Source organism: Phallusia mammillata, chromosome 2 (assembly GCF_965637545.1).
Source record: "Phallusia mammillata chromosome 2, kaPhaMamm4.hap1.1, whole genome shotgun sequence".
Taxonomy (NCBI): domain Eukaryota; kingdom Metazoa; phylum Chordata; class Ascidiacea; order Phlebobranchia; family Ascidiidae; genus Phallusia; species Phallusia mammillata.
In genome coordinates this window covers 17,624,040-17,650,420 of record NC_137253.1, presented here as the reverse complement: position 1 = coordinate 17,650,420, position 26,381 = coordinate 17,624,040, and the positions used below count along the sequence as shown (strand labels likewise).

Genomic DNA, 26,381 nt, shown 5'->3' with positions numbered 1-26,381 from the left:
TTTTAACTTTATTTATTATTGTGACAAATAATACTAAAAGGGCGGCCAAGTTTTGCAAAGTGGGTTTGCAATGCACAGTGGTGGCCACAATGGATATTTTGGGTTGTTTGTTGCGGTATCGCACAAAAAATCATAAAATCTCAAGAAACTCAGGACTGTTTTTTGCTTTTGAACAAGCTTGCTGGCAATATAGCAACAAAATATGCCAAAAAAATGCAAGCTGTATGGGTTAGCGCATTGTTGAGGATGACATACAAACAATTGTTTGCCAGTGAATGTTTGGCCAAGTATTGTGTAGAATAGAAATGTGTTGTAATAGGTCATATCTCAGGTGATGCAAAGCAACAACAACTTGACAAAATATTTTTATACGTTGATCAACCAAGGATCCACATTACAGCAACATGTTCTACAATTAACTATATTTCAAACATTTCATTTTTTCACAGTTTGATGAATATTGCATTCTATGGGAAGCTCCTGGGTTTGAATTGACCCATTTTAGGGGACTGGTGGGGTAAATGTTGGAGCTACGGGTAAAACACCACAATCAACTCCCATAAATGGGAAATTCTACAAGCTATATAAATTTTATTTAATTCTGAAACCGTTCAAAAATTTACCTATTTTAGGAGTCTGGTGGGGTAACTGTTGGGGCATACGGTAAAATGCAACAAATAACACCTATACTTGGCAAACTCTTCAAGCTATCAATTTTTTTGTAAATGTCAATTTCTACAAGCTTTGTAAATTTCATTCAATTCTTATACTGTTTAAAAATTCACCATTTTAGAGGTCTAGCGATTTTCAGGAAAATGCCATTTTTATGTTAATGTTTAGACAGGCAGGAGCTAAAGAAAAGGGAAACCTGTGTCAGCTTAGATAAGGCTCAAAAATGACAAAGTGTTTGAATTTAACTTGAAGTGTTTGGACTTAGCCGATTTTAACTGGAGTTTATCTCCAAGAAATCGTGAGGCAGCAGTTTGAACTATAAACTTAGTGAGGCTCATAGCGCAAACCTATTGTGTTGTTAATTCGTGAGAGTAGCAGTACCTTGAACCTCCTCAAACTCGATAAAGATTAACATGTTTTTGCATTGGATGGTTTTAATTAAATCTTACAATAATTCAATTAACTTTTTAGCTATTAACTTAAAAGTCCTAATCAAAAATAAACACAAATGTTTACAGAATTGGCTAACATAAGTAAGTTAACTTTTACAATACTTACACGTGGACGGTAATTAGCACCCTTAGATATCTCAGCAATATCACTAGTATCTTCAGATGGAATGAATTTTCTATTTCCTGGCGCTATAACCATTTTAATTAATTCTTGTGAAGAGGGGACAGCACTTTGATTAGTAGAGCACACTTCAAAATTGGCATCACCAGTCAACTTAAAGTCAAATGCTGGAACTCGTGTTGATATATTGGTGTGACCAGTTATAGCAAGAGTATTTTGTGTGTAACCAAATGTATATGGGTTCTACAAAAAATGCACAACTATAAAATAACTTTTAACATATTACTATTCCATCCATATGGCACAAGCATAAGAAACAATATTATGTTACATTGTGTGACAGTAGTGTACACTCTACAGTCAAATTTGGTCACTAGAAATTACAGTTGCGCATGTACGTTTTTGCTTGGTGTGATCCCATTTTTGCAAACCTGGCCTAATACCAACTGACAAACGCTGCACAGTCATTGTGGGTATCCTGGCAATAACAAACTCCTAATTAAACCCATTTGCAGTACAATATGAGTTACCACACACACTTTTTTTTTGCACAATTGAAGTGTGAAATTGGAAAAATTCAACTATGAATTCTTGAATAAAAGCTGGGATAGACCAGCATTACATGACATCTTCTTTTTATCTTTTTATGACCTTAACAAACTATTTATTCACAAAAATTACCTGCTCTGCCACAACAAGTATGTACAAGATTTCTGTATCTTCAGAAATGTTGCAAAACAGACTTCTTGGAAATTCAAAAAAACAACCATCATTTTGAACTGAACTGAATTTTTTGAAAAAGGGAATACATGTCAAGTAACTTAATTCGATATATAGGCAGAAAAATTGTTTAATTTCATTAAAGTAGAACTTGTTTACTGTGTATTCAGCTACTCTCAGACCACCTGATCATTTATGTCAGTTAATTAGTTTATTTGTTCTAAATTACAGTTGGGCAATCAAACCTTTACGAAAAATATAAGAAACATAGATTTTCTGTGAGGTTTATCTGGCAAACTCTTGTTACCTATTCATGTTTGCAAGATTTGTCCGTGCACCAATTGAAGAAAGTGCTGTTGCATTCAAAAAAAATGGCTCTTCTCCCTCAACTTTTCCATCAAGAACATTACTGGTTAGCTGCAATGCAGATCCCATTAAAATTTCTACCATTTCCCTTCTATATGATTCATCAAGTGAATTCAAATCTGTAAAAAACATGTCATATATAATTGCTCGAAAAAGTCCATTATACCATCTAGACCAGGGTCTTCAACCTATTGGGCCCAATCGCCATCATAGACAAAACAATATTACAATTATGCACAAACAATCGCCTTTTTTGTTGAAAGCAATGAGGCATTACTCGGTAAAGGAGAATTCTAAAAGATACCAATATTTTGAAGTTTGAAAAGCACTAGTCCTAGAGGAAGTGTGAAAGCGAAACAAGTTTAAGGTAAAGCTCGTTACCATTGTATTCAAAAAGTTACCGTTACCATACATAGCCTCAATAAAGTGTCCCATGTGGCAAAATTAACATCTAAAGTGTAGAAAATTAACTGCTAGGTTATCATTGATAAACAAAATCTTCCAATTATCTAAATACTCAATATTCAAAACCATCGGGTCCAACTGCAGGCCCGCGGGCCAATTGTGGCCCACAGATAATTTTGTTAGTCAGTAAAAATAAACTGTTTTAATAACTAATATATTTTTTGTTTTTAATGTTTAAAATTCTCAGTTCTAAAAGTCACAAAATCGAGGTTTCTGTATCAACAACTAGTCTTAGTCAGTAATTTTTGTGCCATGGAACAAGTTTGTGAACAGCTGCTGCATGTACAAAGTTGATCAACTTGAAAAGAATACTTGCCCAACTGCCTTCGCATGGCCATACCTATCCTGGGATGCAAAGGGGATGGAAAGGCATTAAAAGAAGCATCTTGGCCATATATGTCACATTATCGCTAAAGTGTAAAACATTTTTTTCGCTTATTGTTAGCAAACTATAACTGATTAATCTCTGTGGTTCTCAACCTTATATTGTCCCATGACTTTTTATATCGCTGCAAACCACATAAACCCTATTTGGATGGGAAGACCAAGAGCTAGCTTGTTCTTCATGACCAGTCTAGTATATCTCTGAAACAGGCAAGGTTAGCAATTCCACAGGAATGCTAAAGATTTTGAGTTTCACACAAATCCAAGGCTTTAGCAAGTATAGCCGTTTTTAAAATTTCACGTTTTAGGGGGCTGTGGGTGAACCGAGGGATCAAACGGGGTCAAAATTCACATGGACCATCTTTAGACCAATATCTATAATGTGTGTAAATTTAAAAAGAGTTTGAACCATTCTTTCTTGACCTAAACGTGGGAACAAATCCGCACTAGACGGAAAAAAAGAAAAAAAAGTATAGACAAAAACAATATGTGTCCCCTTCAGGGAAGGGGACCCATAAAAATAAACAACACACATTTTCAGACCATCAATTCATGTTGAAGTAATGTATTAAATTCAGCTAATTGTTCCAAACTTTTTGGGTGTATCGTTTGCTAACTTTTAAATCCTCCCCCAGAAGACAAGGTTAGCAACCTTATTAAAAGAATTGACAAAACTTGATCTACTCTAGCCTTTTTGCACAACTGATACAGAGTTAGCCTTGCTTTACGTGCAGCCCAAAAATGGCTTTATAATTAGATACCTATTACAGAAAACGTATGGACATTACCAAACATTTTCCTTGGTACAAACCTTCAACAGCCTGAGGCAACTCCTGTCCATAAACCACAAAATTTAAAGAATCAACCATATAGCTTGCTATATCCATTAAGTTGACGGTAACAGTCATAAAAGTTGTTTGGCTTGCCACATCAACATACTCAGGCATTTGATGTGCTAACTCGATCAGCTTGTCAATGCTGACATTTTGTAAATCAGAATCTTGTAATTCCGACGGGATTTTCTGGAGAAAAAAATACACCTAGAATGATGGCTTTCCTTTATATATTTCTATCTTATATATTCTGTACAATATCTAACAATTTACTAAGCAAACACAAATGTTTGTGCAAACTTGTAATGGTATAAAAAGGAATTATTTTCAGATGCCAAAAAGGCAAATTTGCCCATTTTTGTTTGTTATTGATACTCTCCACATTTTTGTCTATTATAGTTTTTCAGTACAGTTTACATCCCTGGTTCTTAACCTTTTTTACTATACGACCCATTGAGAGATTTTTTAACACAACATGACCCCTTTACAAATGCACGAATGAAGTTTGACTACCAGAATGTGTTCAGCAAACGTCACTGCAACAGTTCAGTGTTTTAATGTAAGGAAAATCCTTTTCATTGTGGTTATGGCTCATTTTTACTAACCATTTCATCACTGTGTGTTTTTTATGTTAAGAATAGAAAAAAGAAAAGCCAAAAATGGTAATTAAAGAAGTATACAATCGCAAATCCAGTCAGGCGTGTTCAAAATCAAAGATCGTGTGAGTTACTATGTTAAACAGCAGTAAAAGTTCCTGAGTTGGGCTGCACATTTGAAACGCTATAACAACCAAGCCGCAGCACTGATGAAATAACAACCACCAAGCCGCAAACAGCTGCACAATGTTTAAATATTATGTTTTATTTCCGTCAGAGTGTTACATAGTATTAATGTACGTTACGAGCACATCGCCACAGGATGCGTCTAGCGCCGGTTCGACATAAAACACAAAAAGGTTAACATACGGCGGCACACAAAAACAAAAAAAAGTTAAACTATCTAATTCTGACCAAGGAAAGCTTACAATTGTATGCTGTAAAGCAGTGCTTCCCAACCTTTTCCAGCTCACGGCCCACTTTTAAATATTTTTTTTTCGCGGACCACTGTTTCAGCACATTGTGCTTTTGCCTCACATCCTTTCCTGCCTTTAGGAAACCGTATTTGATGTATTCTTGGTTCAAACTAGAATGGTGGCTTTCTGATATACTTCCATTTTATATATTCTATACGATATTTACCAAGTTACTATACACATCATTTGATCTATACATATGATTGTTTTTGTAAACAAAAACGAATGGGTCCCCACACGCGTGTTTGTGCCGATTTACGGTAAACAAATGTTGTGGTGACTTTTAGATTTTTAAGGACAACTTTTAGGATGCATTAACCCAACAATAAAAAAATTTTGTTCGTATTCTTTTTGCACTATTATTGTCATATAATTACAAAAACTTTAAAAAAGAACAAAAAAAATAATTTCAATTGATTCTCTTGCTTTGACCCAGATATTGTGGTCCAAGGTCAGGTTTCAAACACATTTTTTTTCTAGAAAGCTGTAACAGTTGTGTTACAGACACTTTAAATTAAAAAGCAATTTGCTACAAGTGTATACATAACAAATTGTTTTTCATTTAACTTTGTTTCGCAAAACGAGTACCATTGACCTGTAGTAACCTCTCAGGGTGCACACGCCAAACGACTGTTTGACCTTTTGACACCGTTTTCAATAGCACGCAGTCCTTGGTGTTCAACAACACCGTTTAACCTAATTTATACATGCCTTGAGTATTGATTCCTAAATCGATTGCAAAAAACGCTACGTTATGACGAAAGAAAGTTCTGAACTGTGTTAGTGATACCTACTAGTTGACCTTAAGTAACCCGTGGTCATGCGGCGGCCAACCTGACAACGAGCATTTAAAAAAACATTTATCTTGCAAAAATGTCAAGTTTATTTTTCATCTTTATTTTTATTAACAAAGTTTTGCTTGACATATACGAAACCGAAGCACGCTTATTAGGTTTAAATCACGTCATAGGTGTGAAACCTTTGCCAAAACTGAAAATGTGAGTGATAACTTAATAAAACGAAATAGCATTGCTGTGCAAAACAGCTGATTTCTAATCACCGAAACGACATGTCGTGAAATGTCTGTCTGACGTCAAGCTGAGCCCTCCTGCTATCGTAAACCAATGAGTTACTCTCTTGGGACTTCTGCCTACAGTGTCTTTCTTGACCAAATGAGCGTTAGACACATTTACGTTTTGGGGGCCTGTGGGTGAACCGCTGGATCAATCGGGGTCAAACTTCTGGAGGATCAAGTTCAGATTAATAACTAACATGTGTCCAAATTTAAATAAATTAGAAGCACTCTTTCTTTACCACATGAGCGATAAAAAACAGCGTTAAAAATTTACGTTTCAGGGGCCTGTGGGTGAACCGCTAGGTAATTTGGGGTCAAACTTCAGGTGGACCAAGTTTGGATTAATATCTAACATATGTCCAAATTTCAATAAATTTAAAGCACTCTTTCTTTACCAAACGAGCGTTACAAACCAGCGTTACAAATTTTACGTTTCGGGGACCTGTGGGTGAACCGCTGGGTAATTTGGGATCAAACTTCAGGTGGACCAAGTTTGGATTAATATCTAACATATGTCCAAATTTCAATAAATTTAAAGCACTCTTTCTTTACCAAACGAGCGTTACAAACCAGCATTAAAAATTTTACGTTTCGGGGGCCTGTGGGTGAACCGCTGGGTAATTTGGGGTCAAACTTCAGGTGGACCAAGTTTGGATTAATATCTAACATATGTCCAAATTTCAATAAATTTGAAGCACTCTTTCTTGACCAAACGAGCGTTACAAACCAGCGTTAGACAGAAAAAAGAAAAAAAAAATACGGACAAAAACAATATGTTCAGGGAAGGGGACCCATAATAAAGCTAACAAAAAGAGTTTACAACTAATACAAGTAGTGTTGTGATGCGACAATTGCAATTTGGGTGCGTAATAAAAGCTTTTTTTAACTTATGCGGCTTTCATAGTGAGTAATATGTTGCTGTTTTTTGATAATATAGTTAAATTGAAAGTACGTTCACACGAACTGTGTAACTGTTTTAACTTCTATATTGATATGATAATAGTTCGAAAAGTTTCGCTGCCCACAAGAAAGAATGTCGCGGCCCACCGGTTGGGAAGCGCTGCTGTAAAGCAAGCTTGTTTGTTAACCGCTGTGCATTGAGCTGTAAATCATTGAATCACTCCCCTGGGACCAGAGTAATATAGCGTTAAACTCCATCAGAAGATTTAGTAAACATTTTAACACATATTTGGGGTTGTATGGATGACCAATTGATAGATTTGGCTATCATTTCAAACAACAAACGAGTAACCCACTGTTCAACATTTCAGTACATTAGGGCAAGCATTTCTGGCCTAAAACTAAAACCGATTATTTGGGGGTTTAAGGGGTGAATCCAATAAAAAGTTAGAAAATTCTTTAGAACACTTTACATTGCACCAACCAACAAAGCACATCTCTTAGATTTTGAAACTCCTAGAATATGTACTGTAGTCATTACAGCCAATTTAAAATTTTTATTAAATTTTTTTTGGGGGCATGTGGGTAAACCGCTGGGTCATTCAGGGTCAAACTTCTGGAGGATCAAGTTTGGATTAATAACTAACATCTGTGTAAATTTGAATAAATTTAAAGCACTCCTTTTTTACCAAACGAGCGTTACAAATTAGCGTTAGACAGAAAAAAAAAAGAAAAAAAAATATGGACAAAAACAATATGTGTCCCCAGAGGGAATGGGACCCATAAAAACTATTCACTACAAAGGTATACATAACCAATTGTTTTCACTTAACTTTGTTTCGCAAAACGAGAACCATAAAACTGTAGTAACCACTCACGGTGCAGACGCCAAACAAACGTTTAACAATCTTTTGACAACGTTTTCGATAGCATGCAGTCCTTGGTGTTTAACAATACGGTTTTGCCTAGTTTATACATTGGTGTTTAACAATACGGTTTTGCCTAGTTTATACATGACTTAAGTATTGATTTTTTAATTGATTTGTCAAAAATAAAGAAGCTACATTATGATAAAACATCAAGTTTAAAAGGTCAAGTTTTAGTTTATCATTTTTATGTTGATCAACAAAGTTTTGCTTGACATTTACGAAACTGAAGGACAAAAACAATATGTGTCCCCTCAATGGAACAAGAACCATAATACTGTAAAACCAATGAAATCCTTGGTAAAATAGAATCAGTCTTTTCAAATAAAGGACAATATATATTTCGGTTATGTGGCATCATCAGTTCCTGCAAATTGAAATACCAATCGATACAAAAACTAGAAGGGTGGCTTAGCACATATTGCCCTAGCATATACACTATAACCTATAACCTTTTAAAACACTGATATATTTCCTATGCTTATTTTATATTGGGTCCCATACCATCCACTGTCTTTTACAACTTTAGTTGTTTCTGCAAGCATGTTTCTGATGTCATAGGGCTATTAACAACTCCCGAACTGCCATGGCACAAAAACTTCCACCAAGCAATCCACAAAGTCACAAACGAGTAACATACAACTGTTTGCCCTTGTAACACTATTGAACAACAGAAATCTTTCATTTGTGGTGTCCAGTAACATACAAATACGTTTTACACTTTGGGGGCTTGTGGGGTAAATGTTAGGGCAACAGGGTTGAACACAACAATCGACAACTGTAAATGGCATACTCCACAAGCTGTCCAAATTTCAGCCAATTCTGACACTGTTTACAAACTCAGCCATTTTAGGGGGTTAGTGGGGTAAATACTAGGGTTATTTGGACAAACAAAGTGGGATGCACATCTGCATAACTTATCTACCATCTGTATAAGTTTCAGCCACATCCATCAAACATTTGATGGAAAAACGAGTCGGACAAACTTTGGGAAGAAAATAACCCATTTTAGGGGGCTAGCGGGGTAAATACTAAGGATACCAACAAAAACAAAGTGGATGCACATCTACATAACTATATCTACCATCTGTGTACATTTCATCCAAATCCATCAAACATTTGATGGAAAACGAGTCGGACAAACTTTGGGAAGAAAATAAACCATTTTAGGAGGCTAATGGGGTAAATACTAGGGTTATCAACAAAAACAAAGTGGGATGCACATCTACGTAACTATATCTACCATCTGTGTAAATTTCAGCCAAATCCATCAAACATTTGATGGAAAAACGAGTCGGACAAACTTTGGGAAGAAAAAAAATGAAAGAAAAAACAAAACAAACAATTTGAGTAAAATCAATACGTGTCCCCTTCAGGGAAGGAGACCCATAATGAGTGCTAAAACAAACACACTACAATAAATAAAATAAAACAGTACACCAATAAAACAAGGAATTGCTGTTACTAACTGCCAAAGCTGCCTGAACCAACCCTAAAAACCAAACCAAAACAATCACAACTCTGGGAACCGAATCGAGAATGAAAAAAAAATATGCCGTACATGGTTTTGATCTATTACTAAAGTTGTCATTTTAAACAAAAAAACAGTAATGCTTGTGGCGCCACAAGACTGTTGACTGTCCCTATACTGCCATGTGCAAAAATGTCCACCAAGCAATCCACAAACACAAGTAACATATGTCTAATTGCCTTTATAACACTGTTACAACACAGAAACTTTCATTTGTGGTGCCCAGCACATGAAGGGGTGGTGGAGTAAATGTTGGGGCTACAGGGTTGAACACAACAATCAACACCTATAAATATCATACTTAACAAGCTTACTAAATTTCAGCCAATTGCAACAAGTTTAAAAACTCACCTATTGTAGGAGGCTAGCGGGGTAAATACTGGGGTTATCACGACAAACAAAGCAGTTGACATATCTACATTACTACATCTACCAGAAATTTCTGGCCGTTTACTAAAACACAGTTAAAAAACATCATTTTGTTGTCTACCCAATGCGTATGTAGCTGTAGAAGATCTTGCCATGCGCCGGTAATAAACAATCACTTCCAGGCCTTGCACAGTGCAATGTAAAATAACTAACAGAGTGAATATTGGTTAAATCCTTAAAACACTCTACACCAACAAGCAACGTATAAAACTTCTGGATCATGTACTTTAGTAATTTAAAACTAGAAAGGTGGCTTTTCTATATATTTCCATTTTATATATTGTTCACCCTATTTATCAATTTATTATCCACACCGTTTGATCTAGAAACATGATTATTTTTGCAAGCAAAACAAATGGGTCCCCACACACATGTTTATGCAAATTAGTTATGGTAAAAATGTTTTCGAAATTAATTTTTTTAGGTTTTTTTTTAGATTTTTTTAGACAAATTAGTAGACAGCATCAACCAAAACTTCGAAAGGATTTGTTCAAATCCTGTTTACATTATATTGTCATAAATTTACGAAAAGTAGTAACAATAAACATAAAAAATCCTCTCCAAACCCGAAAAGGCCAGTTTTGAAACAGTTAAAACTTTACTAGAAAACCTGGACAATATTACAGACACTGGCAAATTGGCAGATATTTTGCAGCAAAGGTGTTAATAACAAATTGTTTTTCAGTAGCCTATCGCGGTGCAGTCGTCAATCGACCATGATGTTTTGACATGGTTTGCAATAGAATGCAGTCAGTGATTAACAATTACGTTTCTCCCAGCTTGTATTTCACTTACGTATTGTTTCTGGAGTATATGTGTAAAATTTAAACAAGGTATGTTGGGACAGAGAATCATTCTCAACATTGTTCTGTGTCACAGACAAGTTGACCGACCGATTAATGACTTTTTATTGCGCCTTTGGAAAACGTCTACTATTTTACCTTCATGTTATTCAACAATGTTTGCCTGAAATGTACAAAACCGTATCAGTTTAGTCACTTCTGAGATATAAAACCTCCACAAAAACTGAAAATACGGGCTAACTTATAAAACCACATAGCATAACTCTTGTTATGGCCTGTAATGGTAAATACAGACGAATCCGATTATTCGCATAATCCGTTTAATTGCATCACAATTAAAAATACCAAACCGTCGCCCATCGTTTGTGAAGAAAATCGTCCGGTTAATCGCATATCGGTTTATCGCATAATCCGGATATTCGCATCGATTTTCCACAAAATATGCGATTAACCTGATTGATGATCTCTATGTGAAAGTCGAACAGACCAACTTTTTCAAACAAAAAACGACGTTATAGTAGTAAAATCCCCTGGAGGTAATGTACGCAAAAAGACGTAGATGCATGTTTGCATTCTGCACCAAATAACGCATCTAATTTGAACGTTGAAAATGACACGTCTTGACCATAAAATATTTTTGAAACATCATTCAGTTTACCACGGTGCGATAAGTAGGAGTCATTATCTCAAAGCCGTGCATCCCTATTTTGTTGGCTTATCTAATCACCAATAGTGATATAACAAGTGTTTAAATAAAGAGTTCAACGTGTTAAAATTACGAAACTGGTGTTCCGGCAAAGACGCTGATTGTAATTTCTTACTAAATGCGAACTGCACCAAATTATAAGCATTAAAACTGTATTGAAATTTTAACAATATGTTAAATGTGAAACAAATGGTTAAAATGTTTTCTGTTATATTGTTCATGGCCCGCCAAACACGTATTGGTTGTAAAAAATGTTGATCGCAAGTAATCACACTAATTGTTTAGGTTCACGTAATTGGTAACGTGCCAATGATTGCCATTTTTTATGTCTTCTATTCGTGACCTTGCGCAACGTATCAGGTAGATCACCAACTGTTGCTGGTTTAAATTTTCGAAGCAACGATTACACGTTGATCACGTGACAGCCACGCTAATCTTGCAGTTGCAGTTTTGCTGAGTAAGCTAGAAAGTAGGGCCACAATCTGAGTCTTAAAGGTTTGCTGAAGTCAATTATTCTTTTGGCGCCCTTGCGCTGTAGAATGTGCCGAAGTTGTAAGTTTAACCAGGTTTCAGTCGTGTACTTTCGGATTTGGGCTTGCTTACAAAGGTTTGAACTAGAAAACAAAATAGGTCAGAAACAACAGACCATGTTACGTGTATAATAAGCGAGAGGTCTACCACATTTATAAGGGAAACTACACAAAACAAGACTAAAACGTCATTAAACCGTCGTCATAGGGAAGTTCCAAAATTTAAATGTTGGGCCCCTTGGCTACGATCCGATGTAACACATAGTTTCAAATAAACCTGACTGCAAGAGAAAGCACAAATCAAGCGAAATGTGGCGTAAGCGACAATTAAAGAATGTGTGTGCATTTCTACTGTTTCTTTAACACACTTGAGCGATTGCACCATAGCCACGACAGTTAGGAAGCATGATGTCATGTATTGCGCTGAGAGTAATAAATCTAGGTTTTACTTGAGACTACGTTTTTCAATTCTCGGCAACAAAAGAGAGAAACTACTGCTCCGTTGCCATAGTTGAGCGTCACTGCAACTTTGTTTTGGCTGGGGAAGTAAAAATGAGCATTTTTGTTAACCGCATGGATTGTTTACATAGCAATCGGATTATCGCATCAAATGCCCTTGGCAAATCGATGATGCGATTAACCGGATTCGTCTGTATTTGGCTATTGAGCCAAAATTTTGAACAAAAATTTTAGCACATATTTTTTTAATTTTAGCACATATAATGGGCTTGCAATTTTCCTGGAAGGACTGGAAAAACTAAAAATGAATATTTCGGGGTTAAAAGGGTGAATAATGGATGAATCATATTAATTGGTATTTAGAATACCTTACATTGCACCAACCAATACAGCATGAAACTCCTACTAGATCAGGGGTTCTTAAACTGGGGGGCGTGAAGGGTTCGCAAGGGGGGCGCAGCACAATCTGGCTGCAAAGTTTTCACTTGCAAACAATTGTAAATTAATGCATTGGAATTATGTCGGCACTGATTTCGAACTTTTTGTTTAAAGTAAACGCTTCATTACTCTGAAATGGATGTCCAGTTGTACTAACATAACTTTTCTACACTGCGGGCCGGATACGTTCGCGCGTGCCGCATAGTTTATATGCCCTAGTGCCGTCTTCTCAAGCTTAGCACACGAAACTATTTTTATAGGGGCGCCAAGATTATTATTTTTTGGTCTTTTTAAAAATCTATTTAAAATCTGTTAAATTGTATAGTCAGTCTCATCTTACAAGGAATGTTTGTATATTACGTCACAAGTAACACAATAAGGCAATTGTTTGTGCACAATTAACACTTTTTGTTTTGTCTGTGACGTAATAAACTGGCTTTGGATCAATCCTGGGCATTGCAATCCTATAAAAGTCGGTAATATTAATTTTACTTTCGTAACAGTAAACTTTCGTAAGGAGTAGATTAATTTTTGACAGTAACAAAGTTATCAATACGTTTTGGCAAACCTAAAAAATGGGATCGCGGGCCGTAGTTTGGTGACCCCTGTACTATATAGTCGGCTGCACATTTTTTATTCGTTCGCAATTTCGCATTAGAGATTGCCTTGGCTTTGAGTGAATCAACATTTTCTGGGCAACATATGCGTAGTTTACAAGAATACTGGCACCATGGCTCTGTGCGCGCGCTTTTTTTGCAACATAGCAGTGTTGAAATGGCTTTTTCTAACGATTGGAACTAACTTGACAGTAGTTTAAGGAGGACCTACGATGTATGTTGTTTTCAAAAAAACAAGACAAGCATCATCAGTGCTAACGTTTTTTAGGGGGGCGTGAGAATAAATAAATAGTGTCAAGTGGGGCACGGCCGAAAAAGTTTAAGAACCCCTGTACTAGATCATTACTTTCGTCAGTACAGCCACTTTACAAATTTTACGTTTTGGGGGCCTGTGGGTGAATCAGTGGGTCATTCCAGGTCAAACTTCAGGAGGATCAAATGTGGATCAATAGCTAACATCTTTGTAAATTTGAATAATTTTGAAGCACTCTTTCTTGACCAACTGCGCTTAACAAACCAGTGTTAGACAGAAACGAATATTTTTGGTTTAATGGGTAAATCCTTTCTAAAGGCACAAAATTCTGTAGAATACATTACATTGCACCAAACAACAAAGCATGCAACTTCTATATCATGTACTTTGGTCAGCACAGCCGTTTTTACAAATTTTATGTTTTTAGGGCCTGTGGGTGAACCCCTGTGTTATCCTTTTGATAAGGGAACCCATAATGAGTGTGGTAAAATCGACACAGGGTATATAATAAAACACAAAGAGTTTAACATTATCAGTACTCACCACACACTGCTTAAAAACAGTTGTCACTTGTTTCATTTCATCTAATGTTTGTGTGGACAATGAAGTAACAGTTCTGGTAATGTTATTACGAATCTCTTTCCTACTTTCAAAGGTTAAGTCTTCACTGACTGTGCTTTGTAGTTCAGAATCCTAGAGTTACAAATGTTATCCTTGCTTGATACTACATCTAATTTATGCAAAGTTTGGTGCCATTAGCTTTAGTACATTATGGCAGTCTGAATATCTATTATTACAAGCTTTGTGGTTAGTTAATGGTATGGAATTAAAGTCATAAAATAACTTGATAAAAAATTAAACTAATTTCAAGTGTAATCTTTTTCTTATACATAACCTGGTTTAGTACAGTGATCAACCCAGCAGCATAGTCAGCTACCAGCTGCGGGTTGCTGGACTTTAGCAACTCAGCCAGTTGTCCAAATGTTTTGTTGCGAAGCCATTGTATTGTGTCCACTTCTGTCTCAGGGCTTAACTTTACAATGATTGATCTAAACAAGCAAATACATACAAACCATCATGATACATATTAATGTCATGCCCAACAAACTGTATAACTACCCTAACAAACTGTGCAACAATATTTTTCTCATTCCATGCTTTAAATATGAGGAACTAAAGGCATAAAATACTGTCTTCAATGGTAGCTTTGGATAACTAACTAACTAACATGTAAACTTAAAAACGTTTAAAGCAATCCTTTTGTACCATATGGTTGGAGCAAATCAGCATTAGACAGAAAACAATCAGTGTCCCTTTCAAGGGACCCATAACAAGAATACCTGTTCAATCCAACACTAAATGTTCCGAGCTCATCTTCAACAACAATTTGCAATGTCATATCATAATTATTGTCTTTAAAACCCAAAGGAAGGTAAGCCTAAAAACAGAAACTTTCAATTATAAAACAAAAACTGCTAGTAAAATCATCTACATTTCACATAAATTAAGTTTTTTAATAAGCATGTTTTATTCCTAGACTGAAAAGTCGACTTTTCATATCCAGAAAATTTACCACAAACACACACTTCAAAATTGTGAGGTGAATGGTGCAATCATTTACCTAAGAATCTAGAGAGAACAACAAAACATTTACACACAACACACACATTTAAACATTGTTTCTAAAGTATTAGCAAATGTTTCCTCACTCAAACTACATTCCCAAAATAACATTGGTCTGTGCTACTTCCACTTAAAAATCAACATTTCAGTTGCACCTATTAACCAGACAATATTTAGACTGTTTAATGCAGAATTAGTTTCCTAAATTTAGATGAGCCCTGAAGCGTTCATGCAGACCAGCAATAATGCCACACTCATATATGAATGATAGTGTGCCAGGCCTACTGAAGGCAAAAAAGCTGGCCTTTTCGGTACTCGCACTCTACCAACTGTCTAGCTGAGCGGTAAGCCATATAAAAATCCAATCACAAGCACTGTTGCCTGCCTTGTATGCTGCATATGTTAGTTCCGTGGTAGGGGATTAAAAAGCAATGAAACAAATTATGCAGTCACCTTGTACGCAAAGTAATCTAAAATTAAATTGAGTTATCACATTTTTGTCTAAAACATTTAAGAGCATACAAACTGTGTGAAGTATACTGTAAATCATGAGTCACCAGAGATGCAGTATGAAAAATAGAGACAACAGTAGCATATAATAACAGACTGAAAACTTTGAATAGACTGACATCATCTACTGTCTCTTCATGTTTGGATATGTGTATTTCACCTAAGTAATAGGCATCATCAGTAAAGAATTGAAAGAAAAGAAAAGCAAACAGCACTAAAGAATTGAATGCAAGTTAAACCGTGTAGCACTATCAGGAGTAGTAAAATATGTTTTTTACGTCTTAATTGCATTTAAATCTTTAATTCTTTCCATTGCCTTCCTTAACCTTTTTTAACACTAATAGTACAAAAACTGGATTTAAAGCAATAAAGCTGTCCAACACAATATTAAATAAATTACCAGTTGCGACCATGACAGCAAAAGTTTCTGTAACTAGAATAGTTGTTCTCCTATATACTGCCAGTTTATATATACTACATCATATTTAACGATGCATCACATACACCATTTACTATATTTATAATGGATATATATTTGGCACCTACATTTCCTTGGGTCCCTATCTTTTTCCTGGCACTTTATAACATAATTGTTTTTGCAAGCATAATCTAATGGGTCCCCACACATATGCACATGTAAATTTGGTAACAGTGAAAATAGGGCACAATCATTGTTAGATATTTACCAATTTAACTATACACATCATTTGATCTACACATTTGATTGTTTTTGCAAGAAAAAACGAGTGGGTCCCTACACGCGCGTTTGAGCAGATTTATGGTAAACAAACATCCTGGTTATTTTTAGATTCTTAAGGAAAAACTTAACCAACTTTAGCCTTAACCCAACTTTAAAAGTTTTGTCCGTATTCTTTTTGCATCATTATTGTCATATAATTACAAAAAAACAATAAATAAGAACAGACAAAATACTTTCAATTTAATCTCATGCTTTGACCTTGATATTGTCGTTCAAGGTCAGTTTTTAAACAAAATTTTCCAAAACTGAAAATTTGCTTGATTATTTAATAAAACGACATAGCATAGCTGCGCAAAAACAGCTAAATTCTAATCACCAACATGACTGTCTCGTAAAACGTGGACGGGATGTCAAGCTGAGCACTCCCACTGCATTCACCCGCCTTAATCGTAAACAAGTGAATTCTGAGCACTCCCGCTGCATTCACCCGCCTTAATCATAAACAAGTGAATTACTACCTTGAGAGTTGAGAATTCTATCTGACTGACAGTGTACACATATTATGGACTGTAAAAATGGGTGAATCCAATAAAAATTTACAAAATTCTTCAGAATAGCTTACATTGCACCAACCAACAAAGCATGAAACCCTCAGATTATGTACTTGGGTCAGTACAGCCGTTTTTAATTTTATTCGTTTTGGGGGCCTGTTGGTGAACCGCTGGGTCGTTCATGGTCAAACTTCAGGAGGATCAAATTCGGAACAATACCTAACATCTGTGCAAATTTGAATAAATTTAAAGCACTTTCTTGACCAAACGCATTTAACAAACCAGTGTTAGACAGAAACAAATATTTTGGGGTTTAAGGGGTGAAAATGGGTAAATCTTTTTTAAGGTACAAAATTCTTTGAAATACCTACTGTACATACTCGCAGATAGGTCGCAATTTTTTCCTTATATTTTTTTTATTTTAATTTTTTTAAATATAGGTGCGACCACTCGACATAAGTGCAAATTGCCACCAACTCAGAACAAAATTGAAAGTTTTCGGCTATTGCACGTACCGTATTTTCCGGCTAATAAGCCGATTTTCAGGACCTACGTTTTCGTCCGCTTATTGGGCGGATATAACGTATTCATTTGAGAATAACGCACAAAATTTAATACTAATTTTCAATAAAAATTTAAGGGTGCGTGTTATATACGCGAATTGTAGTGGAAATGTGCTATTGCCACTGAGGTTCTATCAAATACGGGTACATGCGCTCGTGCACGCACATACCAATGCGAGACAGTTTCATGAGCGCACACCCACATGCGACCGCTCAGCGTGCGTTGGATTTTCCTGATTTGTTGAGAAAAAATGTAAAAATATTTTGATCATATTAAGCCCTACAAAAAAAATAGGAAGTTATCTATGCAAAAAACTAGGGAAAGGGCCTTTCAAATCCCTAGATTTTCAGTGCGACTTATGTGCGAGTCAACTCTAAATTATACTTTTCTAACACAAAACTAATAGTGCGACCTATACGGTGGCGCGACCTATAGGCGAGTATATACGGTATATTGCACCAAACAACAAAGCATATAACTCCTAAATGAAGTACTTTAGCAAGTATAGCTGTTTTTAAAAAAAGTCACGTTTTGAGGGGCTGTGGGTGAACCGAGGGATGAAACGGGGTCAAAATTCACATGGACCATCTTAAGACCAATATCTATAATGTGCATGGGCGGATCTAGACGGGGGTGTTTGGTGTTTGGACACCCCCCTCAGAAAATTGGTGCAATTTGCACGACTCCCATTTTGAAAAAGTTGTGCGTAGATATAGGCCAAACGTTCCATTTACCGTTGCGTAATGACATGGAGTCGTTGTCTCAAAGCTATGCGCCTTCATCGTTTGGTATTGGCTTATCTATTAGTCTATTGTGGCGTAACAAGGATTAAAATAAAGAGTTTATTGCGCTGACAATACAAAAGTGATTATCCGCCAAGGACGCTGAAGGCAGAAGTGCAGACTGCACTAAATTTAATGTATTGAACTGTTTTCGCATTTAAACAATGTTAAATCCGCCTTAACTGGTTTAAACGTTTGATGCTATATTGTTTATGACCTACCAAACACGCAATTGTTGTCACAAATATTCGATGTAAATCGAACCATGTTGTTAAGGTACACGTAATTGGCAACTTGCCAATGCTTGGCATTTTTTATGCCTTGCATAGTAACCAACTTAATTGCATTCGTAACGGTGCGCAACTTAAAAGGTTAACCATTGTTTCAAAAAGGCGTTCAGTCCTTTAAAGCAGTGTTTCTCAAACTTTTTTTGTTGCGACGCCTCTGGAAAAGTTGAAATGACGCACAGTTTGAGAACTACTTCTTCAACGGTTATTTTTAAAGCACGTCTTGTATTTTGATTACCCGACCGTCACGTTTATCTTGCAACCACCGTTTTGTTGAGTAAGCAAGAGAGTAGAGACGTAAATGGAAATTTTAACGATTTCTAATAACAGATGCTGTTCGATTTGCGACATGCCAAAGTTGCGCGTTAGGTTGAGGTCTTGTACTTTCGGGTTTGAACCTGCTTGCAGTTCTGGACAAAGCACACTGCCGCTTAATGCGTCGTTATAAACAATGCAACATCACAAGCTCTGTGCGTCCATGATAGTAAAACAGTTTTTCCCAACCCCAAATTTCTGTCATGCATTGAGCACTGCATATTTACAAAATGATACCTTGCGACCGCAGCTTTTTTGGTGCGTGAGTGACGTCAAACTTATGACGTTTTTTAAAAAGGGGAATACCCAAATCATATTGTGTAACGTCAGTATTGCACTAGGGAATTTCCCAAATAATTGTTGGACACCCCCCTTAAATTTTTTCTAAATCCGCCCCTGATAATGTGTGTAAATTTAAAAAAGTTTGAACCATTCTTTCTGGACCAAAACGTGGGAACAAATCCACGTTGGACAGAAAAAAAGAAAAAAAAAAAATATATATATAGACAAAAACAATATGGGGACATAACTAGAAAGGTGGCGTTCTGATATACTTCCATTTTATATATTCTATACGATATTTACCAATTTACTATACACATCATTTGATCTATACATATGATTGTTTTTGTAAACAAAAACTAATGGGTCCCCACACGCGTGTTTGTGCGGATTTACGGTAAACAAAAGTTGCGGTGACTTTTAGATTTTTAAGGACAAATTTTTAGAAAGCATTAACCCAACAATAAAAATTTTTTGTTCGTATTCTTTTTGCACTATTATTGTCATATAATTACAAAAACATTAAAAAAGAACGAAACAAATACTTTAATTTAATCTCTTGCTTTGACCCAGATATTAATCTCTTGCTTTGACCCAGATATTAATCTCTTGCTTTGACCCAGATATTGTCGTCCAAGGTCAGGTTTTAAACACATTTTTTTCTAGAAAGCTGTAACAGTTGTGTTACAGACACTTTAAATTAAAAAGCAATTTGCTACAAGTGTACACATAACAATTTGTTTTTCATTTAACTTTGTTTCGCAAAACCATTGACCTGTAGTAACCTCTCAGAGTGCACACGCCAAACGACTTGTTGACCTATTGACACCGTTTTCAATAGTACGCTGTCCTTACTGTTCAACAACACCGTTTGACCTAGTTTATACATGCCTTGAGTGTTGATTCCTAAATTTATTGCCAAAAAAACACTACGTTATGACGAAAGAAAGTTCTGAACTGTGTTAGTAATACCTACTAGTTGACCTTAAGTAACCCGTGGTCATGCGGTGGCCGACCTGACAACGAGCATTTAAAAAAAACATTTATCTTGCAAAAATGTCAAGTTTATTTTTTCAACTTTATTTTGATTAACAAGTTTTGCTTGACATATACGAAACCGAAGCACGCTTATTAGGTTTAAATCACGTCATAGGTGTGAAACCTTTGCCAAAACTGAAAATGTGAGTGATAACTTAATAAAACGAAATAGCATTGCTGTGCAAAACAGCTGATTTCTGATCACCAAAACGACGTCTCGTGAAACGTCTGTCCGACGTCAAGCTGAGCCCTCCTGCTATCTTAAACCAGTGAGTTACTCTCTTGGGACTTCTGCCTACAGTGTCTTTCTTGACCAAACGAGCGTTAGACACATTTACGTTTTGGGGGCCTGTGGGTGAACCGCTGGGTAATTCGGGGTCAAACTTCGGGAGGATCAAGTTTGGATTAATAACTAACATATGTCCAAATTTGAATAAATCTGAAGCACTCTTTCTTTACCAAATGAGCGTTACAAACCAGCGTTAAAAATTTTATGTTTCGGGGGCCTGTGGGTGAACCCCTGGGTCATTCAGGGTCAAACTTCAGGAGGATCAAATTTTGGTTAATAACTAACATCTGGCAAAATTTAAACAAATTTGAAGCACTCTTTCTTGACCAAACGCATATAACAAACCATGTTTTAAAAATTTTGCATTTTGGGGGCCTGTGGGTGAACCCCAGGGTCATTCAGGGTCAAACTTCAGGAGGATCAAAATTTGGTTAATAACTAACATCTGTCCAAATTTGAATAAATTTGAAGCAATCTTTCTTGACCAAACGCATATAACAAACCATATTTTAAAAATTTTGCATTTTGGGGGCCTGTGGGTGAACCGCTGGGTAATTCGGGGTCAAAATTCAGGAGGATCAAATTTAGATTAATAACTAACATCTGTCCAAATTTGAATAAATTTGAAGCACTCTTTCTAGACCAAATGCGTTTAACAAACCAGCGTTAGACAGAAAAAAGAAGAAAGAAAAAAGAAAAAAAATACGGACAAAAACAATATGTGTCCCCTTCAGGGAAGGGGACCCATAATAATCGATCTTGGGGAGCACTGGACTGTTTTTTGTTGGTCACACTACAGTATTTGTGGGACTTGATTTGTCCACCTGGAACACTATTGCAACAAAGTTACTTGCATTTTAATTGACATGTGTTGAGTTGTTTGTATCTGAATTTACATACATTGAGTTGTTAGTTAGATTAACGATTGTGATAAAACAACTAGAAGGGTGGCTTAGCACATTTTCACGTTGCACACACACTACAACCTATTTGAAAACATTAATATATTTTCCATGCTTATTTTTGTATATTGGGTCCCTTATTAGCCATTGTATTTTATAACATTAGTAGTTTCTGCAGGCAGACACTCATGGGTCCCCACACATGCAAAGTTGAAAATAATGCATTTCAAGAGATAACCATGAGAATGTCGGGTGTTGTAAGGTAAAACCACAGTGATCGGCAGTGGGCCTTATCATAATACTATGCAGAGTACAAACTATACAAATCAGATTCAGCCTAGATATTGTTTGAAGTATGTCCTATTTAACGTGCTTTTTTCAAAGAAAAGAAGCAGTAAATAGTGGTTATTGGGGTAAAACAAAAAAATAGACACCTACAATAGCAAATTCTACAAGCTGTCCATTTTTCATTCAATTTGAACATTGTTAAAAGAGTCACCCATTTTAAGGGCCAATTGGTTTAATTGTAGTGCTACAGGGCAAAACCCAACAATCGATGACTTAAAATAGTATTTCATTTTATTCTGATGTTTTTTCTTCAAAACTTCACCTATTTTAGCGGGCTTGTAGGGTAAATGTTGGAGCAATAGGGTAAAACACAAAAATCAACATTTACAAATGGCAAGCTATCCAAATTTTATTCAATGTAAACATTGTTTCGAAAATTATCCCATTTTAGGGGGGGGGGGGGGGGGGGGTATTTGAGTAAATTTTGGGACTACAATGTAAAACACGTTAATTGAAACCTACAACTAGCATATTCCACATGCTACCCAAATTCTTGCCAATTCCGACACTGTCTAATAAACTCAACCATTTTAAGGGGGTAGTGGGGTGAAATTGGGGCTACAAGGTTAAACACAACAAAATCATCCTAGGAATGGTAAATTACACAAACTGTCCGAATTTTAGCCATTTCCGACACTGTTTAAAAAACTTACCCATTTTCGGGGGCTAGGGTAACTAATAGGGTTCGACACACAAACTAAAAAATAAGAAACCACAATGACCCAACCAGTAGTGCTGCAGAATTTGAGGCCAAACCTCCAATGTTCAAAATTTTGACCACTAGCGGTGTTTTGAGCAACAACTGTTAATGCTTCTGCTGTCGTAAGGCTGTTAACAACTCCCTAATCGCATGGCGCGAAGACGTCCACCAAGCAACCCTCAAACACAAGTATGTGTGTTCAGTAACATAGAAATCTGTTTCCCACTTTGGGGGCTAGTGGGGTGAATTTTGGGGGCACAGGGTTAAACACAACAATCGACTCCTAAAAATGGCATACTCTACAAGATATCCAAATTTCAGCCAATTCTGACACTGTTTAAAAACCAACCCATTTTAGGGGGCTAGCTGGGTAAATACTGAGGTTATCAACACAAACAAAGTGGGATGCACATCTACATTACTATATCTACCATCTTTGCAAGTTTCATCCAAATCCATCAAACATTTCATAGCAAATCAAGTTGGACAAACTTTGGAAAGAAGGGGACCATAATAACATAGAGGTTAACATAAAGGCACAAATCTAGAAGAATTAACAACAATGTTGTTCCACAACATAATGCGGATAGTTCCCCCCCAACTGTATAACTTGTTTCTCAGTCTGAAAGAAAACAGATTTTTATAAGGTAAGCTCAATTTACCTCATATTCAGAAGAGGTTCCACGATAAACTGTAAATTCGTCCACCATGGCACCACCATTGTATCTAATTGCTAAAATGGTGTAAACTAGTTGTGATATATCTTCATCTTCCCAACCAGAGCATTGAAACCTATACAACATGTAGGGGTAAGCTGTTACTTTTAGCTAATATTGGTAATTTATTTTTAGCTACTATTGGCTTACCTTACAAGTGTCTCAAGAACATATATATATTCACCATCAAAACTCATTGTGCAAATTCCATTAACTGGTGGTTTGTTAGCAAACAAAACAAGCTTGGAAAATCCCTTAACGTTATTTACCATTATCTGTAAAATAGAAGGATGGCTGCTGTGTTTAATTCTTTTTGTAGTACTATTTTTTGGTAAAAGAATATTTTGGTAAAATGTTATTGTCTTAAAAAAACAATATACAGAAGTTGTTGTGGAGCTGCTGGTTTTGTACAATGGTATTTTTTAAAAACTCATTTGGAAATAAAGGAAACAGTTATCAAAATAAAACTTGCAAATTGCAGTATTTTAAAGAAAACAAATAAAAACAGGTGTCAAAGTTAACATTGACTTACAGTAAGCTTAAATTCATACTCATAACATGATTTCATAGCACCAACTCTAACAACCAAATATTTTCCGGTTGATCCTGTGGTTGTTGTTATGGTATTTAAAGGAAAGGGTGTCAAACTATTATCACTGTTGTTTCTGCAATAAGCTTCCCATAAATAAGTCATCTAAAAAAATTAAAAAAGCTCATAAACATATGTGAAGAAACAGATATAGGTGATACTTACCTGGTCTCTTCTTTCACAAGAATCACATGACCCCAGGAGAATAAGGTGATGGGCAGAACTTGTTTGCAAAGAGAATTGATGTTGGCAAGAAATGCAAGATACTGTTACAGTTGGAATAACATTTTGCTCAAACGTAATCTAGAAAATTTTAATTACTGAAAATTGTATAAAAAAGAACAAAAATTGTAAACTTTTGGACAACCAGACGTTAAGTCATTAGCTTTTACAAACATTATCACAAAAATGCATATTATTCTTTGGAGAGTTGTATAAGATATGCAAACTGAATTAACAGCTTAAATGTGCTGTAACAATGACATCTGGCTGTTTAAAGTTTAAAGTGTCATCTGGCTGTTTAAAGTTTAGTTAGACTTCACAGGTACTTACAATATAATTTATAATCAAATACATTGTCAACTTACACTTTGCCATGTAGATACTGGTAACTTCCCATCTTTGTATGCTACAACAGTAAAGTTGTATGCAAGACCAGGAATAAAGTTCATGCTATCAAAGGTGATTGTTTCACCATGCATTAATTCAAAACAGTTATCTTTTCCCTAGATTGAAATAAAATCAGCATTAACCAACTTAGAAAGGTGGCTTTTCTCTATATATATACATATATATGTTGCCAATTTACATACCATTTACAACATTATTAACATTTACAACAATTTATTGGTCTAATGAGTAGAGCATTTTGAAAACAAAACGCATTAAAATTCTTGTTGCAATCCACTGGTCAAACCAAATCAAAATCGGAAGAGTGACTTATCACATATTACCAATGTACATTTTGGCCTATTTTAAAAAGTTGTACCGAGTATAGGTATTGTTTGTTTCAAAAAACAGAATTTCATGGATGAATTCAAAAAAATAACTAGAAAAGTGGCTTTCTGATATACTTCCATTTTATATATTCGATATCCTATTTACCAGTTTACTATACACATCATTTGATCTACATATATGATTGTTTTTGCAAGCAAAAACGAATGGGTCCCCACATACGTGATTAAGCAGGTTTATGGTAAACAAATGTTGCGGTTATTTTTAGATTCTCAAGAACAAATTTTTCACTAAGCATTAACTAAACTTAAAAGTTTTTGTCGTATTCTTTTTTGCATCATTATTGTCACATAATTACAAAAAAAACAGTAAAAAAGAACAGGAAAAATACTTTCAATTCAATCTCTTGTTTTGACCTTGATATTGTTGTTTAAGGTCAGTTTTTAAACACAAACTAGTAATGCACAAACACAAGTAGCATATGTTCTGTTGCCTTTATTATACCATTCCACCACAGAAATCTTTCGTTTGTGGTGCGCAGCAACTTACAAAAACGTTTTATACTTTGGGGTCTAGCCGGGTAAATACTGGGGTTATCAAGTCAAGCAAAGCAGATGGCACATCTGCATAACTATATCTACCATCTGTGAAAGTTTTATCCACATTCACCAAAGATTTCATGCCAAAAGTGCATGGACAAACTTCACCGGAGAAAAAAAAAACTGAGTGAAATCAAGATGCGTCCCCTTCAGGGAAGGGGACCCATAATTTTCCTAGAAAGCCTTAACTGTTGTATTAGACACTATAAATTGAAAGTCGTTTGCTACAAAGGTATAGATAACAACTTGTTTTTCATTTAACTTCGTTTCGCAAAAACGGCCGTTTAATGACCTTTTGACATCGCTTTTAACAGCATGCAGTCCTTAGTGTTCAACAATACCGTTTTGCCTAATTCATACATGACTTAAGTATTGATTCTTGATTTGATTTGTCAAAAATAAAACAGCTACGTTATGACGAAAAATTCTTACCCGTGTTGTAATGCCTACAAGTTGACCTCTAGTGATTCGTGGTTATGCGGCGGCCAAGCTGACAACGAGAATTTAAAGACCATTTATTGCGGCTTACGAAAAATTTAAGTTTATTTTTTCACCTTTATGTTGATCAACAACGTTTTGCCTGACACAAACGAAACGGAAGCACATTTATCGAGTTGAAATTACGTCTTAGGTTTGAAACTTTCACCAAAACTGAAAATGTGCGTGATAACTCAATAAAACGACACAGCATAGCTGCACAAAAAAACAGCTGAGTTCTAATCACCCAAACGACTGTCTCGTAAAACATATGTCCGGATGTCAAGCTGAGCACTCCCGTTCTGCCGCCTTAATCGTAAACCAGTGAATTACTCCCTTGGGACTTAGATCTGACTGATAGTGTACACATATTATGGGCTGTAAAGGTAACTGGCAAATG

General features: G+C 35.7%; 1 protein-coding gene across 4 annotated transcripts in view; it reads right to left on the bottom strand.

The window, feature by feature from the left end:
• Nucleotides 1–26,381, bottom strand: part of LOC145213570 (polycystin-1-like) — a 103,747-nt gene that overhangs the window by 52,569 nt on the left and 24,797 nt on the right. For all 4 annotated transcript variants that reach the window (XM_080081906.1, XM_080081907.1, XM_080081908.1 and 1 more), the window contains exons 19-30: nt 24,536–24,673; nt 24,114–24,251; nt 23,892–24,053; nt 23,510–23,634; nt 23,306–23,435; nt 15,093–15,190; nt 14,648–14,801; nt 14,296–14,445; nt 3,992–4,202; nt 2,273–2,450; nt 1,927–2,029; nt 1,231–1,488 (exon numbers count right to left, since the gene is read on the bottom strand). In XM_080081906.1, coding sequence (XP_079938032.1) covers nt 1,231–1,488; nt 1,927–2,029; nt 2,273–2,450; nt 3,992–4,202; nt 14,296–14,445; nt 14,648–14,801; nt 15,093–15,190; nt 23,306–23,435; nt 23,510–23,634; nt 23,892–24,053; nt 24,114–24,251; nt 24,536–24,673 — 1,845 coding nt within the window. The remainder of the gene's footprint in view (nt 1–1,230; nt 1,489–1,926; nt 2,030–2,272; nt 2,451–3,991; nt 4,203–14,295; nt 14,446–14,647; nt 14,802–15,092; nt 15,191–23,305; nt 23,436–23,509; nt 23,635–23,891; nt 24,054–24,113; nt 24,252–24,535; nt 24,674–26,381) is intronic.